Source organism: Cavia porcellus, unplaced genomic scaffold, assembly GCF_034190915.1.
Source record: "Cavia porcellus strain 051 isolate PalLab524CR breed Dunkin Hartley unplaced genomic scaffold, mCavPor4.1 scaffold_2, whole genome shotgun sequence".
NCBI lineage: Eukaryota > Metazoa > Chordata > Mammalia > Rodentia > Caviidae > Cavia > Cavia porcellus.
The window spans coordinates 118,053,359-118,055,005 of NW_026947485.1; the positions used below are offsets into that span (position 1 = coordinate 118,053,359).

The window sequence follows — 1,647 nt, forward strand, 5'->3', positions numbered from 1 at the left end:
GCATAAATAGACCATTTTAAACATGCAAATATATCCCTCTAAAAATGGCAAAGTACAAAAACAGATGAAAAATGAAAGTATACAAATAAAATAAATTTTTAAACAGTTATTTTGTTGCTTGAGATCTTATGTGAGGAAATTAGCAGAACACAGTGGTTCCTGCTTGGCATATGTCAAGCAAGGTGCTGGCCTCTATAACATGGCCAGGGGTGCAAAGGGAAAATAATCAAACAGGAAAACACTGGGGATACCAGTTCGGACCTCACCGCCGTCTTTCCCCAGAACGTTAATCATTTTTGACACCAAAGCTCCAGGAAAATGGGGGAAAGGGAAACCAACAGCAGCTGGGAGAAGGGCTTCCTCCTCCTGGGCTTTTCGGACCAGCCCCAGCTTGAGAGGCTCCTCTTTGTCATCATTCTGCACTTCTACCTCCTGAACCTGCTGGGGAACATGGCCATCATCCTAGTGTCCTGCCTGGACCCCAAGCTCCACACTCCCATGTACTTCTTTCTCAGCAACCTCTCCTTCGTGGACATCTGCTTCGCCACCAGCGTTGCCCCACAGCTCCTGGTCACCATGAACAAGAAGGACAAAACTATGAGCTACGGTGGCTGCGTGGCCCAGCTCTACGTGGCCATGGGCTTGGGCTCGTCCGAGTGCATCCTGCTGGCAGTCATGGCTTATGACCGCTACGCTGCCATCTGCCTGCCGCTGCGCTACATGGCCGTCATGAACCCACGGCTCTGCGCGTCCCTGGCCAGCACGGCATGGCTCAGTGGCCTGGTGACATCCCTCATCCAGTGCTCCCTCACACTGCAGCTGCCCCTCTGCGGGCACCGCAGGCTGAACCACATTTTCTGTGAGGTGCCTGTGCTCATCAAGCTGGCCTGTGTGGACACTGCACTCAACGAGGTGGAGCTTTTTGTGGCCAGTGTGGTCTTCCTGATTGTCCCCGTGTCCTTCATCTTAGTCACCTACGGTTTTATAACCCAAGCTGTGCTGAGGATCAAATCAGCTGCAGGGCGCAAAAAGGCCTTCGGGACCTGCTCCTCTCACCTGCTGGTGGTCGTCATTTTCTACGGGACCATCATCTTCATGTACCTGCAGCCAGCCAAGAGCAGCTCCAAAAACCAGGGGAAGTTCGTCTCCCTGTTTTACACTATAGTCACCCCACTTTTAAACCCCATTATCTATACTCTGAGGAACAAAGACGTCAGAGGAGCTTTGAGGGCCATGATTGTGGGAAACACTTTGAGGCCAGGAAGACCCTGAGCCACGGGGCCCACCTTCCATGGCCGGACTCAGTCCAGGAGCTCTCTGGTCTGAGTGCACCTCTCGTGCACAATTCCACAGTGACTATGAAGATACCTGAAGCCACACAGAGCCAAACTACTCATGCTAAACTGCAAGCAGCAGCCTCCTGCATCCCAGGATTCTATGCTCGCTCTGCAGAAAGCGCTTCGCCTCCCCTCAGCCACGCCACTCACATTCACGCATGCATCCTCGCTGCCTCGTGTCATGTGAATGCTACTGATCCCTAAAATCTCAGCTAATGTGGCCTGCACCCTCCGGCTTTCTTGAAACACCACCTTCTTCACACTGAACAGAATTGCTTTATGACGTACTGCCCACAGCACGTGACACACA

General features: G+C 52.2%; 1 protein-coding gene across 1 annotated transcript; it reads left to right on the plus strand.

The window, feature by feature from the left end:
- Nucleotides 1–318: 318 nt before the first annotated feature.
- LOC100731900 (olfactory receptor 2G6) lies at nucleotides 319–1,272 on the plus strand. Its single transcript, XM_003479481.3, has one exon. It carries the CDS (start codon nucleotides 319–321, stop codon nucleotides 1,270–1,272), a length of 954 nt encoding a protein of 317 aa, XP_003479529.1.
- The last annotated feature ends 375 nt before the right edge of the window (nucleotides 1,273–1,647 follow it).

Bases quoted from the DNA above. Each gene is read 5' to 3' on its own strand.
- LOC100731900 (XM_003479481.3), top strand. From the start codon at position 319: ATGGGGGAAAGGGAAACCAACAGCAGCTGGGAGAAGGGCTTCCTCCTC.